The sequence below is a fragment of the Lethenteron reissneri genome, chromosome 41 (genome assembly GCF_015708825.2).
Source record: "Lethenteron reissneri isolate LAM-NWPU_2019-01 chromosome 41, ASM1570882v1, whole genome shotgun sequence".
NCBI lineage: Eukaryota > Metazoa > Chordata > Hyperoartia > Petromyzontiformes > Petromyzontidae > Lethenteron > Lethenteron reissneri.
The window spans coordinates 9,307,203-9,326,588 of NC_083819.1; the positions used below are offsets into that span (position 1 = coordinate 9,307,203).

At 53.5% G+C, this 19,386-nt stretch overlaps 1 protein-coding gene across 4 annotated transcripts in view; it reads left to right on the top strand.

The window, feature by feature from the left end:
• LOC133352669 (tau-tubulin kinase 1-like) overlaps nucleotides 1–19,386 on the top strand; it is a 46,307-nt gene that overhangs the window by 15,989 nt on the left and 10,932 nt on the right. For 3 of the 4 annotated variants that reach the window (XR_009756285.1, XM_061568451.1, XM_061568450.1), the window contains exons 5-17: nucleotides 183–323; nucleotides 1,746–1,850; nucleotides 3,725–3,790; nucleotides 6,198–6,290; nucleotides 7,142–7,267; nucleotides 7,700–7,866; nucleotides 9,293–9,635; nucleotides 10,956–11,020; nucleotides 12,190–12,784; nucleotides 13,955–14,155; nucleotides 14,769–14,945; nucleotides 16,331–17,200; nucleotides 18,139–18,833. Coding sequence is in view for 3 of the 4 variants with exons in the window: in XM_061568451.1 (XP_061424435.1) it covers nucleotides 183–323; nucleotides 1,746–1,850; nucleotides 3,725–3,790; nucleotides 6,198–6,290; nucleotides 7,142–7,267; nucleotides 7,700–7,866; nucleotides 9,293–9,635; nucleotides 10,956–11,020; nucleotides 12,190–12,784; nucleotides 13,955–14,155; nucleotides 14,769–14,945; nucleotides 16,331–17,200; nucleotides 18,139–18,833 (3,644 nt within the window). In the remaining variant the exon portion in view is untranslated. The remainder of the gene's footprint in view (nucleotides 1–182; nucleotides 324–1,745; nucleotides 1,851–3,724; nucleotides 3,791–6,197; nucleotides 6,291–7,141; nucleotides 7,268–7,699; nucleotides 7,867–9,292; nucleotides 9,636–10,955; nucleotides 11,021–12,189; nucleotides 12,785–13,954; nucleotides 14,156–14,768; nucleotides 14,946–16,330; nucleotides 17,201–18,138; nucleotides 18,834–19,386) is intronic. The other variant, XM_061568452.1, reaches the window with a different exon arrangement.

The following is a 19,386-nucleotide window of genomic DNA, read 5'->3' on the forward strand; positions in this document are numbered from 1 at the left end:
TGGTACACACGTGTTAAACGATGTCACGATCGAGGAGGCGCATGCCTCCGGCCGGAGTTGGCTTCTAACCCCACCAACCCCCCACCGCACCCCCCCCACACCTCCCTCGTTTGTCTTTCCGGCCCGCATCGTGCTCCGTGACCCCGTGTTTTGTCTCCGCACCTTCGCTGTCACTCGCGCAGGGCCGCAACCTGGCGGACTTGCGCAGGAGCCAGGCGCGTGGCACGTTCAGCCTGAGCACCACTCTGCGCCTGGGCAAGCAGATGCTCGAGGCCATAGAGAGCATCCACAGCCTGGGCTTCCTGCACCGGGACATCAAGCCTGTGAGACCCACGCCCTCGTGTGTGGGTGTGTGTGTGGGTGCGTGTGTGGGTGTGTGCGTGTGTGTGTGCGTGTGTGCGTGTGTGGGTGTGTGTGTGGGTGTGTGTGTGGGTGTGTGTGTGGGTGTGTGTGTGTGTGGGTGTGTGTGTGGGTGTGTGGGTGTGTGCGTGTGTGCGTGTGTGGGTGTGTGGCTGGTGCTGGTCACCCACCCCCTCGTGTTCCGTTCCGGCCTTCATCGGTGCTCGTTAACAGCATTTTCCCCAACAGTCTGTTAGGGCTATACGGGGGGAATCTTTGTCTTTGTGTGTGTGTGTGTGTTTGGGGAATGGTGGTGCAGCGGTTAGCGCGCTTTGCTACGAACCCGGCGACCCGAGTTTGATTTCCGCTCACGACCAATAACAGTTACGACTTTTCTGAACCAGTTTTGGGCATCCCCCTCGGTCGACTCAGCCTCAATTGAGTACCTGGTGCGATGTGTAAAAACATCGCCACGAGGGAGACCAAGGCGGCCCCGGTATGGTGCTGGCCACCCACCCCCTCGTGTACCTTTGCCGGTCTTCATAGGTGCTCGCTAACAGCACTTTCCCCAACAGTCTGTTCAGGCTATATGGGTGATCTTTGGGGAGCGGTGACGCAGTGGCTAGCGTACTTTGCTATGAACCTGTTTCACCCGAGTTCGATTCCTGCCCATGACCAATAACAGTTACGATTTTTCTGAAGGTCGAATCAGCCTCATATGAGAACATGGTGCAGTGTATAAACATTTGCATCGGGGTGCCAGCCACCTATTGCCTTGTGTGCCGTGCGTGGATGAATAGACGCCCACAGTACTTGCCCCAACAGTCTGTTGGTGGCTATACAGAGAATCTTTGTCTTGTGCGTGAGGGTGGGGCTGGATATGTTACCTTCACAAACCTCCTATTGTAGCTATGTACAGTCTGTTCTCCTTTAACGCGGTAGTTGCGTTCCACAAGAACACCGTGTTATGGAAAACTCGCGTTATAATAAATAATGTATAACATAGGGTAAAGCAAGTCTGCGATAACACGTGAGATGCGTACGCAGGCTGAACAAAGACCGAGGCGCGTGGGTAACATTTAGAAGCTTCCAGCAGCATCCCGCATTTTGTGATGCTACGCCAATGCAGCCGTACAACCACTTATTCTTATTCGCGTGACGTAATTCTGTTCACTCAATCGCGTGATATCCAATTCACATCCACGTTATATGAAATGTGTTCTCTAATACACTCATCGCGTTATATCCAATTCGCGTTATGAAAACAACATACGTTACAGGAAAACAGATTATACCTGCATTTGTGTGCCAATAATCTGTGTGTGACCATATTTGTAATATTGTTCCTATATCTGTCTATGTGTGTGTGTGTGTCGGTATCTGTGTGTGTGTGCGTGCGCCCACAGTCCAACTTCGCCATGGGCCGGCTGCCTGGCACGCACAGAAACTGCTACATGCTGGACTTTGGGCTGGCGCGCCAGTACACCAGCTCCACTGGGGAAGTCCGGCCGGTAATCCCGCCCAGCGGTGTAGCACACGCGCACGCTAGCGCAAGCTGGCGGTCCGATGCGTTTCAGTGAGCCCCTCACATTTTGTCAAACGTGCACGTGCAGCCCTTTTGTCCATCGCCCTGCTGAACGGAAGTCTTCCCACGCCGTTGCCGGTCGGTGTGGTAAATGGACCATCAGTGCGGGTTGGTGAAGGTGGGGAGCGTATGGTGTGGAAGCACAGAAGTATGGTACAATGATGTAATTTGCTGCACCGCCTCAGGTAGCAGTGTTTACAGGGTGCCCGCTATAAGGAGGAGAATGTGGTACATTGTGCTTTATTAGGAAGCCACTGGTGCTATGCACTTTTAAATCTAGATTGAAAACTCATATCTTTAGAACTGCTTTTTGTGTTTAGTTTGTTGTCCTTCCCCCGCACCTCCGAATAGCACGGTTGGCTACATGCGGTACGAAAGAATTTCCACATACATACATATACATAATGGCTTGGTTGGGAAAACCGCTGCTAAACCGGTCCATCTCCGGTACTCAATCAACACGGACCACAGAAGCTCACCATGGCTGGGCCATGGGGTGGGTTGCCAGCACCCACCGACCTCACGGCGTCGCCAAGGCGTTAAGCCAGGTCCCAAATATCCGTGGGAAATTCCGAAATGTAAGCAAAGTTAAGAAACGAATTGTGTTTGGAGATTAAGATTAATAAGCAAATGGCTGCACGGACGCATACGCACGAATGAATGCACGGTGATGTCGTACGTCGGAGGTTGCTCCCTCTATTCTATTTAAGACTATTTAAGAATAGAATAGCATGGTTTAAGGTTTTGTAGTGTTCACAGATGTATGGACATACTCATTATGAAATATTACATCTGTGCATCTGAGAACAACACGATGATATTTCCTTGACATAGCAATAGGTATTACGTCAGCTCCCTTAAAAATAACTAATGCTGGATTACCAAGGCATTATATATACCTTCCGACATAGCCGGGTGGTACACTCAGGGGCCTGATATTTTGTCGCACCACTGAGCCAGCGTCACTGAGATGCTGGGTTCATGTTTGGGTTTCAGCCGCCTGTGATTAACCAACGTCAGCGGTCGCCAACCTGAGGCTCTTTAAGGACTGCAGTGTGCGGCTTTTGAAATTCGAAAAAAAATACTATCTTGTTGTTTTGGTTGCTGACCCCTGACCATGGAAGTCCAGTTCACCATGGGAGTCCAGTTTACCATGGACAGGGGTTGGCAATCTGCAGCTCCAGAGCTGCATGCGGCTCGTAAAAAAAAATCTTCGTTGAGGTTATTTATTACGGACCGTTCCGTCTTCACATGCATTGCGTTTTTTTTTTACCAATTAAAAAAAAATTGCCGCTCTTGTTGTTTTGGTTGCCGACCCCAGACCTAGGTTGTCACCTGTAGCAAAGTCGTGGTCTCGGCCTGTTCACCAGTGACTAAGCAGACAAAAACCTACAGTAAATTTGGTTTTTCACTGACTTTGTTGTAGCATAGCATCAAGGATGAAATTTTTTTTTATGTTTATCGAATTATTGACATGACGAACGAATTTTTTTCAATGAACAAAGCAGCTGTTGAATTATAAAGAGAACGTTTCAGACAATTTATTACGTGATTTTAGTCATGCATTTTATTCTCGAAGCAGGATAAGTCCAGCTTCAGTCAACAACCTCATATGCGCCATGCGTTTTTATTAGCGCAGTCACTGTTGACCGGGGCTGTGACCATCGGCTCTCTTACACTTGAGAACCCGGCTTCATCTCGGGTGAGCGGGCGGGTGGGAGCTTGGGATACGAAGCTGGAACTCTAGCTGGCTCCACAGCCTTGACACAGACACTGTGTTGTGTTTGTTGTTGATTGCAGCCACGCGCCGTGGCCGGCTTCCGGGGCACGGTGCGATACGCGTCGGTCAACGCTCACAAGAACCGGGTACGTGAGCCCCACGCTGGGGAGGCGATGGGCGACGTTCACTGGGATGAGTTCATCATTGGGGCGACTTCCTCAATGTTTTCCCCGTGTTCTCTTCCTGTTTAGTTTAAAACCTTCGTTGTCATCCCCCCCCCCCCCAATTCTGTTCCGATCGTGCGATTGGCATCGTGCCCTGAGACGTAGACTCCATTAAGATCTCGCCCAGGGCAGGTCCCACCCTCCGTGATGTAGAACGGCCCTCGGAAGGGAATATCACAGAGCCACCTCTGAAATCCCCTCGGGTGACCTCTGCTCCATACAGTAAGGGACAGTATTTTGTCACCCGACCTGCTCCAGATAGTACATTTTGAAAGTTCAGTCAATCAATGCTTGTCGTGCAGAGCTGGAATTTAGCCTAAATAACAAATGTAATGTTACAAGTCGTATTTTTGTGTGCGTTCACCTTGTAACTGACACCATCAACTCACTACACAGTTTAATCACGGGCAGCTGCCCGCATTCGAACTCGTACGGTAAAGTGGACATTCATTCTTGGTCATTGACCCGCCTCTTGAGACTAAAGGGGATAATACAAGCTGTGCCCTGCGTACACAAAGCACCTCAATGCATCTCCTCATTGCATCTCCTGCTCAATGCATCTCCTGCTTACACAACGCACCTCGATACATCTCCTTCTCACAGCCCCCTGCACTAAGCACAACAACAACAACCGCCATTCGCCACTAAGTGGCGGTGACGTCACCACGACGCTTACACACCACTGCCTGAACACACAAAGTCCCTCTGTCGCCTCCACATTCTCACTTCTTCCTCACATCCGTAACGAAGGTGCACAGGAGACCCACACCTTTACCAACGACGTCAAAAACTCGTTGCAGGTCAAAGTTCACGTTAAGACCCCGGTGTCTGAAACTGCCAACAGCTGCGGCAGTGCCCCAGCCAAGATTCCTTGCCCTGCGGAGTTTGCGTAATTTAGGCTACTGCAGCGAATGACGCGAATGAAACCGTAAGCAACTGAGGTGAGAATACAGACGAGATGGGTCGTGAACGCGAGACAAAGAGGAATGCTTGACTCCCAATGATGACGCTTCATTGATTTTGCTGTGGCGGTCATAGTGGGGGGGGTGGTAGGGTAATCGATACATGCTGATGTGGAACAAGCTTTAGGGGAGAATCATCCATGCGGATTGATTCTGTAACGCTGCCCGACGCGCGTTTGTCCTGCGTAGTATTTAAATATTGAATCGGTGGTATGGGAAGCCGATGGCCATCTGTATTGGCAAAACACGTTTGCCTAGGAGCTAATAGCCCTGCTATTTTCTGGTTCTGCTCTGTGTCACTCAAGTTTTTGGGCAACACCGATCCGTTTCGCCGGTTTTCAGACTTTGTGTCTTAGGGGGCCGTCCGTGTCGGATCGTTTTCCATCAAAGCAAAGTCTTCTACTCCCAGCTTAGTTGGGATGTGCGTTCAAGAGGAGGGCAGAGAAAGCGCTTCAAGGATGTCCTCAAGGCCCACATGAAGAACTGCTCCATCGACACTAACTCATGGGAGGCTGGCCCAGGATCACCTCAGATGGAGACACACAGAGAGTCTGTTTCAAGGATCCAAATATTTTGAAACTCAATGGCGGAAACAGGAAGCAGCATAACAAAAGGAGGCTTAACTTAACCCTCCCCCACGGCCCATCCTGGCTCCTCCCCCCCCCCCCCCCTTTTAACCTATATTTAGTCTCATGTCTCTTAGAGTTCTCCCACTTGATACAGTTATTTTGCTGTGACGGTGCCACCTGAAGACGGAAGCTTGTGTTGCCTCCGAAACGTCGTGATTTAATTTATTTTTATTAAATTTTTTACATACGTGACTTTACCGAAAAAACCAAAGAGTATGGACCGTTGCAGTCACGAAAACTTCAAATCTAGAAGGAAGAGGAAAGGCAGGAACGGCAGAAACAGCAATGCTGCAGCCCGACTTGCTAGTCCAGTTCAACCCACCACTCTTTCTGGACACATGAGCCCTCGCCGTGACAGAATCTGGCATTCCCAGATCGGTCTCTTGAGCCATCTTCAGACCCACAGATAATCCAACTGTTCTATGGAAGACAATCAGCCCATTACGATGATATGGCTTTACAGAAGGACAGAGTTAATGCATATGTGCTTTCAACCTTGCTTGGAAAGGGTTACAACGTTGACGGGGGATTTATAATGTAAGCGGTGAGACCCATGAAATGAACGGATATCAGAATCAGAATCTTTATTTAGACTGAAAGTAATCTGATGAGCTATGAAGCTCTTTTCCGTAGACGTCCAGGATGGGCGGGTCGGCAAGTTGCAATAGTTGTGTCACGTAGATGCTGCGCTCACTGCCCCCTGGCCCCCGTGTGTGTCGCCGTGTGCGCGCGGTGCAGGAGATGGGTCGCCATGACGACCTGTGGTCCCTCTTCTACATGCTCGTGGAATTCGCTATCGGACAGCTGCCGTGGAGGAAAATCAAGGACAAGGTGAGATGGGATGGGGGGGAGGCTCGTGCAGTGAGCGGCGACAGCGGCCGAGTGGTCGCGCGTTCATCGCAGAGGTTCACCGGTTCGAATCCGGCAGGCCGTCCTGGTTAATACTGCGGTGTGTATTGACCAAAAAATAAATACTACCCGCACGCGCCGTGCACTCTTCGCAACGGACGTTTAAAAGATCCCATGGCGTCATTCGCAAGAGCAGGCCGTTGTGTGTGCCGGTGTCAGCGTCCGTGTTTGAAACAAATTACCCCCAAATGTACGCCAGTGGATTGTACACGGCAATCGTGACTGGTGAGGCCAAGTTAGAAACAGAGCCAGCAATCACCAAAGACCCCTGAGCTCAACGCTGAAAAATTAATTCACTCAACTTCTTCTGAAGTTGGCTTATGTATCCAAACTGGGGGGGCATCACTTTTATCTGCCATGCAACGTGTGTTCTTCACACTTAAAAACCAGACGTTGTAGTCATCAGTGCTGGAAATAAGCCTAAATAAGTGATTACAAAAAAAACACCTGAAGACAGGCATTGGTGACTAGGTCTGAGACCATCAGCACTGTGATCTTGAGAACTCGGTGTAGTCGTGGATCGCTCAATCCCAGGTTCAGTAGTAGCCTCGAGCTGCATGGCCAACTGAATCGTTTTACAATTAACACGTGACATGCAGCGTGCAGTTAACAAAGGGGAATCGCTCAGATTCATACGTGCAAACGTATCATCTCTCTACTCGTTGAGACATAATTCCCTTTACTATGGCAGCCTTTTATCTCTCCCCTCGCGCACCGTCCTCTTCCTCTTCCTCCCCGTCCTGGTTGTCGTGGCGTGTTACCACGGCGAGCAGGAGCAGGTGGGGCTCATCAAGGAGAAGTACGACCATCGGCTGCTGCTCAAGCACATGCCGGCAGGCTTCCAGGCCTTCCTCGACCACGTGTCGACACTCGAATACCTCACCCAGCCCGACTACGAGGTGAGGGCCCCGCTCGCCCGCTCACCCGATTCCCTCGCCCAGTCACGCACCCGCTCATTCATCCATTTGACTCACCCTATCACGCGCTCACTCACTCACCCGCTCACCCGATTCCCTCACCCAGTCACGCACCCACTCATTCATCCATTTTACTCACCCGATCACACGCTCACCCACTCGCCCGCTCACCCGATTCCCTCGCCCAGTCACGCACCCGCTCATTCATCCATTTTACTCACCCGATCACACGCTCACCCGCTCGCCCGCTCACCGGCTCAACTCACCCATTCATTTGCGCAAATATTCACCGGCTCACCCACAAGCTCCTTCGCATCCCCAGCACTTTTCCACGGGTCTCCGTGCATCCCCCGAGCACCGCTGTGTTTCCGTCCTCCGTGCGCGTCCTCCGTGCGCGTCGTTATGCGCGTGCAGCTGATCCTGTCGCTGCTGGAGAGCAGCATGCACGAGCTGGGCGTCACGGAGAACGAGCCGTATGACTGGGAGCGCAGCGGCGCCGACGCGTCCGTCACCACCACCACCACCACCTCCACGCCGCCGCAGCAGCAGCAGCACACGAGGCACACAGCCGCGGCGCTTGGGTGAGCGGAACACTGCACCGGGATTTTCCCTCGGTTTGGCGCTTTGAGTTTTGGGAACGGCGCACGGAATCCTTGTTGAGCAGAGGCCAAACGTGATCTCGCCACCTTCATCATTGATACTGCCTTGCACAAGGAAAATGCACGGGTAGGCATGTGTTTTGGAAGATGGACCTTCTGCATTTAGAGTATTTGGCTGCTATAGATTTGCAGGTGATAAGCCACTATATAGCTCAGTGGTAAAATACAAATAGTTGAGTGGTATAGTTTAGTGACCTATCTGGCTCTCAAAGGACGTTGCCCGAAGCGTGAGTCCACTATGTAACAGGGGTCCCCTCCATTTACGTTGCTCATATTTACGTTGTTTCGCTATAACGTTTGCCGACGAATTAGGGGATGTTATTTTTTTATTAGAAAATTTGAAATTAAATATTACGCGGTAGTTTGGGCAGAGTACGTGATGCCGCTGTACTTACCATCTCTAAATGCAATCTCCGCAGTCATCTCTGCTGAGTACCCTGTCAACTCGTATGTTTAAACTTGTTACGTAGCATATTTTTGGGTTTCTTTTGATATCTTTTTTGCTACTTGTTTAATGTTTAACACGTAGTAGGCTTTCGCAACCAATATTATCCATAAAAAAAGGTTTTTTGGGTTAGGTCGTGTAAATCTAAGTCTGTCGTTAAACCCGCCACCATCCGACACAGCCAATTATTAAGATTTTTCACGTAAACAAAACATGCCATTTAGTTACTAGTTCATTGTAATTTTTATGAACACATTAACCCCCCCCCCCTGTTCTTCGCACCTCATTGCCTCACAAGTGATGACATCACATTTATCCCTTTATTTAAGGTCGAAACAGGAGGATTTCTCTACAAATCTGGCTGTCGCCCGATGAGGCTGTTTATAATTACTGGCGAAACGTTGTACTCGGATTGCAAATGTTGTGGGTTTACTCTCCAACACACCGGTGTGCTGAACTAGTAACTAATTAACCCGTTTTGTTTACGTGAAAAACTCACTAATTGGCTGTGTCGGCTGGTGGCGGGTTTAAGGACACGATTTAACCCAAAAAAACTTATATTATGGATACTTATTTAATGCAAATTTTTACCAAAAATTTACCCTCGGGAACGTCCCCGAACCCGGCAGAGATCCAAGTTCGATTCTCGCTCGCGGCCACCGCCAACACCAGTATCTGCGAATATATTAATTGGTTTCGGGCCTCCCCCAGGTGGACTCGGCCTCAAATGAGTACCTGGTGCGGTGTGTAAGGATCAGCACTGGGGAGACAAAGGCGACTGGGCACGGTGTTGGCCACCCACTGCCTTGTGTGCCCTGCCGGCCTTCGTTGGCGCTACTCCACCAACACAAGAAAGTCTGTGAAAGCCTACACGGGGGATCTTTGTCTGTTGTGTGCGTGTAGCGTGGCGCACCCCACGCCGCCGCTGCTGCTGGGCGACGTGCAGCAGCGCGAAAGCACCTACGACGTGCTGCAGGACGAGCAGCTGAGCGAGCAGGAGAACGCGCCGTCGCCCCTGCAGCCGGTGCGACCCCCGCCGGGTTGCCCCCCCCCCGCCCCTCCCCCGCCACCCCCTCCCGTGCCACCGCCGCCGCCGCCACCGAGCGCCGCCCCGGTGACGCCGACGCTGCGGGCACCGGGCGCTCTCCCGCCGCCGCCGCCACCGCCGCTGTCGCCGGGCGACCTGCGTCGGCAGAACCGCACCGACCAGAACCGCAACAAGATCGGCGCGGATGCGTGCTGGGGGGTAAAACGACTTGCCGTCGCTTCTTTCCTTCTGCCGAATCCCATGGACGTTGCATTGTTGGCACCCGACCCCCGAAGTCTGCTGCTCGCGAGTTTCGTTATAACCACTGGCCTCCTAGTTTCCTGTCCACGCTGTCGACTCGTCCTTCAAGGACTGTTCTCGTAGCATCATCATCGCCGCTATCCGGCTTTTGGTCATCCCCTTGGCTCCCGACCTCTGGGCGCTACTCGAAGGCTCGTCTGTAACCTGCCCAGCCGGAAAGCACCGCATCCTCAAAGTGTCTTCCTGCTCCAGCAAGCACCTCCGATTGGCACGGTTGGCTACGTGCGGTGCGACATAAATTCAACATACCAAGTGGTTATCTAATTTGGTGTCCCTAAGCCACTCGTGGAAATTCCACATTCTCTTAGCAAGAGCCATTCCCTTCTATCGGCCAGCCACGGTGGACTTATTTTCAAGTGGTACAGCGGTCATTTTGACGAGAGTGGAGGGAGGTGGTGATTGGCTGAGGTCCACCCTTGAGCTAGATTTGACCTCGTGGGCTTCCACGGCCGAGCTGTGAATGCTCTCGCTCTGACCGCATCGTAATCCCACCCGGATAATTGCGATGATGTGAACGCTTTGTTACTACTTTGTGGCAAGTAAAACGTTCTTTGCGGAACACGTGCATACGCGCGTCCGTGTGAGAGCGAGAGCCAAAAAGATGTAGATCCCTCGTATAGCCGTGTACACCGTGTGACTTACCCAGCCTGCCTGAGTTCGATTTCCAGCCGCTGCAAATGGCTAATCGACCACCGGGGATCAAACAGGCACAGAGATGTGTGGAGGAAGCAGTGGCTAAAACAGGACATGAGTGTGTACACTAGGGGAGATGATTCCATATTCCGCGCAAGAGCGCTTGGTGAAAGCTTGAGAGAAGAGATTCCCAACGGACGGCTCGGCCAAGCAAACTGCACGCGGGAGTACGAGCGGCTGCGAAGGCTTGTGTGGTTAGTCGAGTGGCGCTTATCTGAACAGGTCCTGGGCCTTCCCTAGGAAGACTGCCTGTAATGAGTATCTGGAACGTTGCTTAAACGTCGGTACTGGGGAGGCAACGTCGGTCGGGCATGGTGCCGGCCTCGCCACCGCCCCCTCGTGCGCCGTTCCGGCCTTAATTGGTGCTAGCTAACAACACTTACCCCGACGGTCTGTACGGCTATAGGGGGATCTTTGTGCGTTTGAGCGTGCGTGTTTTCAACCGAACAGACACACACGTGTACTTGCGCGCGCATGCACGCGCGCACACACACACGAATATTAACCCGTGTGTACGCGTTCCAGGATGAGCGGCATTTGGAACAAGGAGACATGTCCACGGTGAGGGAGAACGGGGAGGTCGGAGGAAGGTAATGACTCCTCTCTTACACTCTCTACACCACGCCACTGAGCGTCACGCCACGTCACACCATGCCATTTCACGCCATGCCACGTGACACCACGTTGCACCGTGCCACACCACGCCACTCCACGCCACACCACGCCACACCGTACCACACCGCACTCAAGGGAGCGGCGCAGTGTTAGATCAAACCGGCTCCTTCCTTAAACAAGCGCAGCGCTCGTCGCCGCTCGTGGCCCTGAGCGCCATGGTGAAACTTCCACATTCTCATGGTGGAGCCCGGTTTCTCTACAAACGTGGTCGACTTGTGGGTGCCACGGTGGCTAGATGTTAACTACCTTGCCTGGTATACAGGAGATCATGGGTTTGATTGCCTGGTATACAGGAGATCATGGGTTTGATTGCCTGGTATACAGGAGATAATGGGTTTGATCGCGACCATGATGATGCCTCTATATTTGGAGTTTGTATGTTCTCCCTGTGGTCGCGTGATTTTTCTCCAGGTCCTCCGGTTTTGCCCTCCACATTTAGAATCAACATGCGTTTAGAGTAATTGGCTGCTATATATTTCCACGTGATAAGCCACTTGGTTGAGCTTTCATTTGTGATAGCCAGGTCGCTTCTGAAAAGAGCTATATACCTCGGTGGGCGTTACCTGGTGGAATACATTTTATAGAATAGTTTAATGTGGGGGGAGAAAGCCACATGGAGAACTTGGAGAAAGCAAACCCAAAAGAGGGGACGACTTTGATCGATCGATAACTCAGAGCTGTGCAGAGGTGACATGATAATCCATTGCTTTACTGTCACCTTCTGGCAACCTCACCTATAACACCTGGTATTCCCAAGCAGTATGTATGTATGTTGAACTTCTTTCACACCGTACGTTGCCAGCTGTGCTTATAGGAGGTGCGAGCCTTCGGCCCCAATACCAACCACGTTTCAACCCTGCCTCGCTTTTTGATGTCTGATCATATTGGGGCGTATTCAGGGTGATTTGGTCAGAGGCCCAATAATAGTAAAATGTAGAGTAGAGACACTGTTATCTACAAAACCAAACACTGTATATCGTGCAAAAGTGCGGCTGAATTTGGCGGTACTGGGTGAGCAAATCGGTGAGTATTTGCCCATGTCTAACTTGGCTAACAATGTGACACCGCCATTTCCAATGTGCAGGCCCGACACGCGCGGGGAGACCTGGTGGGACCCAAAGCTGGAGGGGGCGGTGGCAGCCCCCGCTGCTCACGTGTGGCACCACGACGACGTTTACCACGGCGACGGTTACCACGGCGACGGTTACCACGAAAATGGTCACTTTGGCGACGGCGTCCACGGCGGTGACAACAACGAGGGCGGTGGCAGCGCGCTACCCGCGACCACTCCGACGGACGAGTGGGTCGTCGTGGATCACGAGGACTTCCCGCCGGACGGGGGTCGACCCCCCGCTGACGCCGCGGTGCATTCTGGGAGGACGCGTGGAGACGGTGCCGCCGATGAGCTCTGCTCTCTGGAAGACGACGATGAAGGTGGCGACGAGGGTGGTGGAAATGGTGCGGCACCGGCGGAGGAAGAAGGCAAAAGGGCGCACGGCAGCGCTCGAGCCAAGGGGGTGGCCGTCGATAAAATGGACTCGTCATCGCCCGAGCGAGATCAGGGGGCGGCACAGGAAGTGGGCGCCATTGGACCGTTGGGTCACTTGACTTCCATCCGATTCGGGGACCCAGAATTGTGGTTGGATTCGGAGGGGGCCAGGGAAAGGAAGAGAGTTGAGGTGAGTTTGGTTTAGAATACCCGTTGAACAAGCTTCTACATCATTGAACTTGCTGTCACTGAATGGATTCCACTTTGAATGCTTTGAGCCTCTTCGCCGCTCTGACCGTGATGGTGCCGATGCGAGCGCACGTGCATTCGTGTCTGTGGGGACCTTTTTTGCCAGTAGCAAAATGATGAAATAATAAGAATAGGCTTTACCCCTTCTGGCAATAACATTGATGTAACTGCTCAACCCCAGCTATTTAATGCTTTGATATTTGCACTGCCTTTGTGCCGTTTGCCTTTTGGCGTTCTCGGGTCTAACACTGGCGAGTGTTAGGCCATAAACAAGGCTGGTGTAGGCCAATCGGTTTCAAAGCCAATGCCCATCTATTATCAGAGCGTGTTTGTTTGGTTGCATGTTTTGCCACAAGTTGTGTGGTTAATGCACACTTGATGCCTTGCAATAGGTGTATTTGGTGTTTAAACATCTTAACGCCTCCTGTTTTATTGTCAGAAAGGGTAAAGTCTATTCTCATTATTTTGTGCATTCGTGCACGCATTTTAAATGTGTGTGTATTTACAAAGTTAGGACCGGTAGTGCAATGGTGAGCACATTGCACTATTAATGACGTGACCAGAGTTCAATTCCCGCTCACGACCAATATCAGTTACGGACATCTGAACTGGTCCTGGGCCTCCCGAGGGTCGACTGAGCCTTAAATGAGTTTATTGGTGCCAGTGTGTAAACATTAACACTAGGGAGACAAAGGCGGCCTGGAATGGGACTGGCTACCCACCGCCTCGTGTGCCGTGCCAGCTTTCATTGGTACTCGCTTAATAGCACTTGCCTCAAAAGTCTGGTAAGGCTGTTCGGGGGATCTTTGTATTACATGTGAGTGTGTGTGTGCGGAGCGGTAGTCTAGCGGTTAGCGTGCTGTGCTATGAATCCGGTGATCTGAGTTTGATTACCGATCGCAATTATCTGAACCGGTCCTAAGCCTCCCGTTGGTTCAGTGTGTAAATATTATCACCGGGGAGACAAAGGCGGCCTGGCGTGGTGCTTGGTACCCATCCCCTCGAGTGCCGTGCAGGCTTTCATTGGTGCTCGCTTAACGGCACTCGCCCTCGCAGGTCCGTTAAAGACTATACGGTGTGGGGGGGTCTTTGTCTTTGATGTGGCGTACAGCGGACATCCCCACCAGATGTGAGCCGAGGTCACGACCCCGGCGTGCCGCCCCCCGCCCAGTCCCCTGTGCCGCGGAGTGCGTCCGGCTCGAGCAGCCCCTTGGGCTCCGTCGGGCGCCGCCAGCTGCCCCTGCTGCCCCGCGCCTCGGGCATCAAGCTGCTGCCCTCCGTCATCCGCATCTCCAACGCGCAGCTGAGCCAGGTGATCAGGGCAAGGCAAGGTCGAGCGAGGTGGAACGGGGGCATCGTTTAGCCCCAGTATTCAGAATCGAAATATTTATTTACCCTGGAAGAATCCGAAGAGCTCATGAAGCTCTTTCCCACCCTACTGTTGCAATTCAACCTCACACGGTTCCACTTGTGGTGCGGTGACATGCGCCCGTGGTTGCGTTTGCCACTTGTTGTTGCAGAGGTTCACCGTTCGAATCCAGCGGTCGCCCCGATTAACACCGAGGTCGGATTAACCGTGAAAATACCACAGGCCGCCTACTTCACAGTGGACATTGGAGATCCCCCGAAGTCATTCGCAAGAGTAGGCCGGTTGTGTGCCGGCACCAAAGGGCCCACATTTTCCAAATTCGAAAATTGGCCACAAATTAAACAAAGTGCAATAATGCATGGCAATCATTGTCCCTTACTGGCAGACTAATGCCCCAGGTCACTCTGACTTCTCGCTTGGCGTGAACAAAGTAAACTTCGGGAATACCCACCGTTGCGGACATATACTTTATCAACGTGAACAAACATTACAAATGAAGACCGGCTCCCATCGTACCTTGAGCACCACGTGACGATGCGCACGTGTGTTTGTGCAGCTGTCGAGTGGCTGGGAGGTGCCTCCACCGCTGCCTCCGCTACGGCCGCCCACGGCGCGTGAGGTGCCGCCGCTCCTTCACGCGGCCGCGCAACCCCCTGCATCACAACACCAGCGCGATGTCCAGGAGAGGGAGCCGGAGCAGAGCCGGGCCCTTGCAGCGACGCAGCCTTTACCGGTCGGTAGAGGCGTCGTCGCCGGCGGCGGGGGGCGGCGGGCGGCGGCCTTGGCTGACTGGTCGACTTTGGAAATTAAGATTAACAATTGGCTCCAACCAGTAGATGTCATCGGTTGATGTAATCGACTAGCAGGTTGGATCGATCGTTCGATCCAGTTGCTCGTTGAGCCATATTAAAGACTGGTAGGAACCTCCTGGTTACATCAGCCCACAGGGGATTATTGTGTCCGTCCGTCGTGCATCCAAAAATGGGAGGGGTGGGGCTGGGTGGAGAGGGGAGGGTGGGGAGGGGCTGGGTGGGGAGGGAGGGGCTGTAGAGGGGCTGGGTGGGGGGTGGGAGGGGTGGGGCTGGGTGGGGAGGGGCTGGTCACCCCGTGGTGCCCTTATAAAACTCAACTTTTAACCTGCTCACGCCGGCTTGTGCCCGCCCTCACAGTCGGGCATATTTGCGGAATACACCACGCCGCCGTTGACCCTGGCCATTGACCGAGCAACCCAACGTTCCTACCAGCTCCCTCCGCAGGAATGTGTTAATGGAGTTGGCTCAACACACCAATCTAGGACCACAGAGGTTGGGCATCTGGTGGTGCCGGTTTTGGCTGCCTTCCTGCTTGTCTGGTTTTCAATGCCTCCCTGCGAAAACTGTCCACGTTACAAAGTCTACAGCTTATTGATGTGCAATTTGCACGAAATGACACCACCTTCCGATATTAGTAAGACACTGAAGCTGTGTACTTCTAAATTTAGATTGAAAAACTAAGTTGTTTAGAACTGCATTTTGTGTTTAGTTTGTTGTCTTTCCCCCACACCTCCGATTAACACGGTTGGCTACGTACGGTATGAAATAAGCTCTAGATATATTTGTGAATAACATGTCATTATTATACGTTCGGCATCAGTTTCCATGCACTCCATTTTAGTTTGTGCATCAAGTAGTCCATCATGATTTACGATCGTCTGTGACTTAACACGCACCTTTTGAATTCAAAAGTGGTTCCAGTTTCTGGTCTCAGCTTTAAAAAGGAGACCTTTAGTTTCCTTGGTCATAACTTCATAATTAAACTAAACTAAATGTTTTTTACTAAAACTGAGCTATATAGCTTTTCTTCAGAAGCAACCTGGCCACGAATGATAGCTCAACTGAAGTGACTTATGTCGAAATTTATAGCAGCCAAATACTCTAAACGCACGTTGATTGTAAATGTGGAGGGAAAAACCGCAGGACCCGGAGAAAAATCCACGGGGAGAAAATGCAAACTCCAAATATACAGCAGACGTCAGAGTTGGTCTCGAACCCACATTCTCAAGCATACCAAGCGAGGTAGTTAACATCTCGCCATCGTGATGAGGTGTTAACTTATTTTTCCTTTATCGACGCCATCCAGGACTCGGCCCAGATTATCGAGGACGGTGGGAGACGAGGAACGGACGAGGAGAAAAAGGAGGCTGTGGAGGAAAAGGTGGCAGAGGACGAGGAAAGCGTTCCTGTGCTGGCCGTGCAAGGGGCAGTCAAGGGTGACATGGAGCCGGAGCGACCTTGCGACGGCGAGCGTGGGCGAGCGAGAGCCGCCCCGCCCGTTACCGACAACGACCCCTCGCTCACCGTCGTGTCGGCACGGCAAGCGGCGCCAAACTCAGACGGCGCAGAGGACAAACAGAAGCCTGCTGCTGCTGCTGCTGGTGGCGCCACAGTGGAAAACGCAGCTCAGAGGGGTGGCTTCAGCAGCACCGGCGGCGGCGCGTGTAACACGTCGGAACCCGCGACCCTGTCGTCTGCCCTCGCCGCGGAACTCGGTCCGGCCGCCGCCGCCGCTTCCGTGCCGATCCGGACGCCGGGAGGGGAGTCGGCGCCGCTCACCCGGGTGGAGCGCACGTTCGCGGCCATCGCCGAGACGACGCAGCTGGGCGTGCGCCCGGCCCGCCGGCACGCAGCGGGGCCGCCCTCGGAGCCGGCCGATGACGGCCTGCCGGACCCCGCCGCCTGCGACCTCGATAGGAACCCCAACCGGAGCGAGCGGCGAGGCCGCCACCGCCAAGCTCGACGCCACGACCACCACGGCGACTCCGAGTCCGAGGCCGAGACGGTTCGGAGCGTTCCGGACAGGATGTCCGGCAGCGGCGGTGGCGCCGGAGGGGCGGTGGCCGGGTCGGAGGCCGCGGCACAGCCGGCGCCGCCAGGGAGGAGGCCAGCGATGCGAGAAGAGGCCGGCGTCCATTCCTTAGCGACGTCGGAGACGGGCGGAGACAAGTGGAGGGTGAGGGACTTGATTACGGCGAGGTTGTTGTGTGTGTGCGTGGCCATCGGTGCCCAGGCTGAGACCAACGAGCATCTGGTTTTGTTGGCGGATGGCTGAAAGCAGAATTCAGAGTGGGGTTTAGAGCGGTGCTGATCCAGTGATCTGAGGAGGCACAAAATGTTATCAAATGTCGCTTCATGCGGCTTTACCAGCTTTTGAGAATGAACAACGTTGGTTTGCTGGACGTGTGGATTACACTACGTACAGGCCAAGTAAGAAGGGGGTGGTATGGGGGGGTGAGAGGCGTGTGTAGGGGACTTGAGAAGAAATTCTGGGATTTCGTTTCTCGTGGCCATTTCTGTGTGCACCAAACGAGACCGAATAAATGTGCACGATCTTTCTCTGGGTTCTCCAACTACCTCCCAACACGCCAAACACTCGTTCAGAGAACTGGCCAAACATCCCAAATGCACAAGATCTCAGTGAGACTTTACTGCGTAAATAAATGGCATTATTATTAGTAGTAATAGAATTATAAGAAGGTATCCATAATAGTTTTTTTTTGGGTTAGAATCGCATAAAAATGTGTCGTTAAACCTGCCACAACCTGACAGCCAATTAGTAAGGTTTGTCACGTAAACAAAACATACCAATTAGTTACTAGTTCAGCACACCGGCGTGTTGGAGAGTAAAGCCATAAGATTTACAATTCAAGTACTGTGATGTTTTGCCGGGAATTACACCCAGCCTCGTCAGTCGACAGCCAGAATTGTGGAGAAATCCTCCTGTCTTCGGTATTAAATAGAGGGGTTAAATTTGATCTTGTCACTTATAAGAACCTAACTGTCCCAACACATTTCTGGGTCGTGAGAAAGGAAGGCAGCGATGCCCTCAATGTTGTGGTACAATCACCGGCGTTGCACTCGGCGACCTCCTGACCTTGACCTTCTGCTCAGGCGGAGCCTCGCTCGGAAAGCCCGGCGGCGCTCAACGGAGCCGAGCCGGACGTCTTTTCGGACGCGGAGGGCGACGCCAAACAACGCTCGCTGCACGACGGCTTGCCCCTCCTCCTCCGTGGGTGGGAATCGAGCCGGAACGAATCCGCCTCGGAGCTCTCCTCACCTCCGCCACCTTCGGCCAAGGAGCAGCTGCTGCGCATGAAGAAGGGCGTGGGGCGGCTCCCGCAGCAGCAGCGGCAGCGGCGGCAGCAGCAGCAGCAGCGGCTCCACGTGTCGCTGCTGCTGCTTGCCGAGGGCGACGCGCGCCCGGACACCGAGGCGGCTTCGCCGATCGCCCTCGCTCCCACTGCCGCCACCGCCGCCGCCACCGCCGCCACCTCCTCCTCGCCCCCGTCTCCTTCGTCACCACCGCCGCTGGCGCCATCGCGCTCACCGGCGCCGTCGTCATCATTGTCGCCACCCCCCGCCGCCAGGCCGGGTTCCCCTTCCAGACGGCTCGGCAGTGCCGGCGGAGGCAAACGTAGCCGGATTCCACGGCCCGTGACGCCAAGCGGGGATGGGGCGGCGGCGGCGGCAGGAGGAGGGGGGTCTGTGTCGCTGTCGCTGTCGTCGCGAGCGCCGTCGTCGCCGCGTGCGTTCGTGCCGCGGCCGCCTCCCGGGCGCCCGCCGGCCCGACCGGCCCTGGAGTCACGGTGAGCGATGGGCAAACCTCCACCGAGTGTGTGCGTGCGTGGGGTAAGTTGGCACATTAGGGGGCACAGCTGGTGCGTCTGCCAGTCATCTCGGTCAACCCATGATGCCTGGGTCTGTCCCGTGACCTCCTGTCAGCAAGCATTCGACACTTGACGTGGCCTCAAAGTGCACCTGGCCAGGCACGCGCGCCATGGTGATGTTACCGTCACTTGGTGGCGAATGGCAGGTATTGGTATTGGTGGGGTAAGTGGCCGGTCGGTGTGGTGCCATCTGCCGAGGAGGTGCGGAGAAAGATCCTGGAGCCTGCGACTGGGTAATGCGCCTGGGGTGGAGGTGACCCCCCCAAGGCGATTGTGTGCAGCCTGCACTCCACGCTATCATCCCGCACCTCCAATTAGCACAGTTGACTAAGCACGGTGTGAAAAAAGTTCAACATAATACGTACATCCCAACCTCCTAGACCACAGGACAGGCTCTGCAGTGTTGTAAGGATGCCCAGTTGGTCACCCTTTCTTAAGAAGTGGAACTGTACGGATTATGTAGTCATACTTG